This window comes from Oxyura jamaicensis, chromosome 1 (genome assembly GCF_011077185.1).
Source record: "Oxyura jamaicensis isolate SHBP4307 breed ruddy duck chromosome 1, BPBGC_Ojam_1.0, whole genome shotgun sequence".
NCBI classification, from domain to species: domain Eukaryota; kingdom Metazoa; phylum Chordata; class Aves; order Anseriformes; family Anatidae; genus Oxyura; species Oxyura jamaicensis.
Genome location: NC_048893.1, coordinates 91,888,676 through 91,890,697, shown reverse-complemented (window position 1 = coordinate 91,890,697; position 2,022 = coordinate 91,888,676). Strand labels below are relative to the sequence as shown.

Sequence of the window (2,022 nt, the reverse complement as noted above, 5' to 3'; positions counted from 1 at the left end):
TATTATAGTTATTGTATTTTGAAAAACATGAAATAATTATTCACGTTTAGAATCCTGTAACATCCCTAAGCAAATGTGAGTATTCATGGCCACATCCCAAATATATCCACATACATCTATGCAGAGACATATACAGATAGCAGAAGAGATACACGTGCATCTCAGAGATGGAAGGAGTGGAAGAAATCTGCAGATTTTTTTTTTTTTCTCTCTCCAGTTTCTAACCCATTTTATTTGTATTTTTTTTAAGGCCATTCTGCTGGGGATAAGGAATATGAATCCATAAGGAACCTAAAGTTATCTGAAGCTGCTCTGAATCCAAACAGTTCCTGCTAGATGAATAACAAATGATAGCTTCTCCATTAAGGAAGTGCATTCTTTCACAATGAAACAGCCAACAGCATTTTCATGTCCATCCATGACAGAATACTGTAGGAATCAGCTTTCATAATGGAGATGATCTGCATTTTCTCCTTGGCACATCAGTTTGTATTCTGACGAATCCAGTCATAAAGTGATGTCACCTTAGTGTACACACCAGGACGATTGCGCCGAGCACATCCTTCACCCCAGCTCACAATGCCAGCAAGGTACCATCTACTTCCCTTTCCTGTGCAGGCCAAGGGACCTCCAGAGTCTCCCTAAAATGAAGGGAGAACAGCCATTAGCACCAAACACAGAGCACTGTAGCAAAAGTTATTTACTTAGGGACAGTAAATACCTGTCCCTCTTCTTCCTCAAATTACAATTTAATATTGGCATCTACTTCCTGGATAGAGTGTACCCAGATAAAATATCAAATTTACTCTTTTTTTTTTTAAAAAAAAAAAAAAAGTAACACACCAATTAATACAACATAAAGGCAAAAAGGTGAAAAATTGCTCATTGCTAATGTCCCATTACAGAATTCATAAAGCAAGTGATCACAAATTGAATGGGCAAAGGTAAAGACAGGGATGGAAAAGAGGAATGCTGCTACCATTTGACCATAAACTGGTCAGATTGAAGGCACAATTCTCTATGAGGTTAAATGGGAGCAGAAAGATACCATGGAAAGGCACTTTTAGGTATTAGCAGTTTCACATTCAAGACTGCAGCTACTACATTCAAAGAAGAAGGGGAAGAAAAAAGACTCGAAGGGACATGCACATAAGAACTGGCTTCTCAAAGGGAACATGCAGGTCTGTACAACAATGTAGAAAAGTAAAAAAAAAAAATCCAATTTAGATCAGTTCACAGGATCAAAACACATTTGGACTCAAAAATCATTTGTGACTTGTGTTTTAACTGTCCATGCCTTCTGTGAACAGATCAGTTTACTCTGAAAAACTTATAAATGCAGCTCATCTCTGCAGATTCTCTTTATGCATACAAGGCAAACCCATACACAACCCTGGGGTTTGTCTGGTGCCCCCAGTTGGAGCTAAAACATGGAAGAGGGAAGAAGAAAGCCATGTGTTCAGAAGAGCAACAACAGAAAGCCTTCAGTATCCAACCAAACCAAAGTTTTTATCACCAAAACAGTGATAAAAGAGAAGCCAGAACAGTTATTCTCTCTCTCAGGCTGCTGTCATACTGGCATTTTTGATCATCTCAAGAGACTGATCCTGAGGTGATTTGAGAAAGGAGGCCGGCCAATATTCTGTCCAATTACATAGACAGTTCCGAAAGACTGAAGGGGCTGTATGCAGTGGAAAGAGGAAGGATTCTGAAAAGAGGAACCATGAAAAGCCAGCCTAGAGTGATAAGATAACTAAGTCTGAAAGAACACACACTAATTCTCACTGAAGTATCACATCATCTAAAGATGAAAGCTGTTTGGAAAATTCACATAAACTGGGAATGTACTGCACAAGTTATATGTCTATAAAGAAATGAAACATGTAAGGATGCCTACAAGGCTTGATCTGTAGTAAAACGGTTCCCTAAACTGCCAACATCATTATTCTCCAGCACTGCACAAGAAATATACTGGAGGCAGAAAAAAAAAAAAAAAAAAAAAAAAAAAAAAAAAAAAAAAAA

The 2,022-nt window shown here is 37.9% G+C and overlaps 1 protein-coding gene across 2 annotated transcripts in view; it reads right to left on the bottom strand.

Annotated features, from left to right (window-relative positions):
* Positions 1-227: 227 nt before the first annotated feature.
* Positions 228-2,022, bottom strand: part of LOC118160435 (suppressor of tumorigenicity 14 protein-like) — a 24,188-nt gene continuing 22,393 nt past the window's right edge. For both annotated transcript variants that reach the window (XM_035315154.1, XM_035315156.1), the window contains exon 18: positions 228-641. In XM_035315154.1, coding sequence (XP_035171045.1) covers positions 483-641 — 159 coding nt within the window. In that variant the 3' untranslated portion in view covers positions 228-482. The remainder of the gene's footprint in view (positions 642-2,022) is intronic.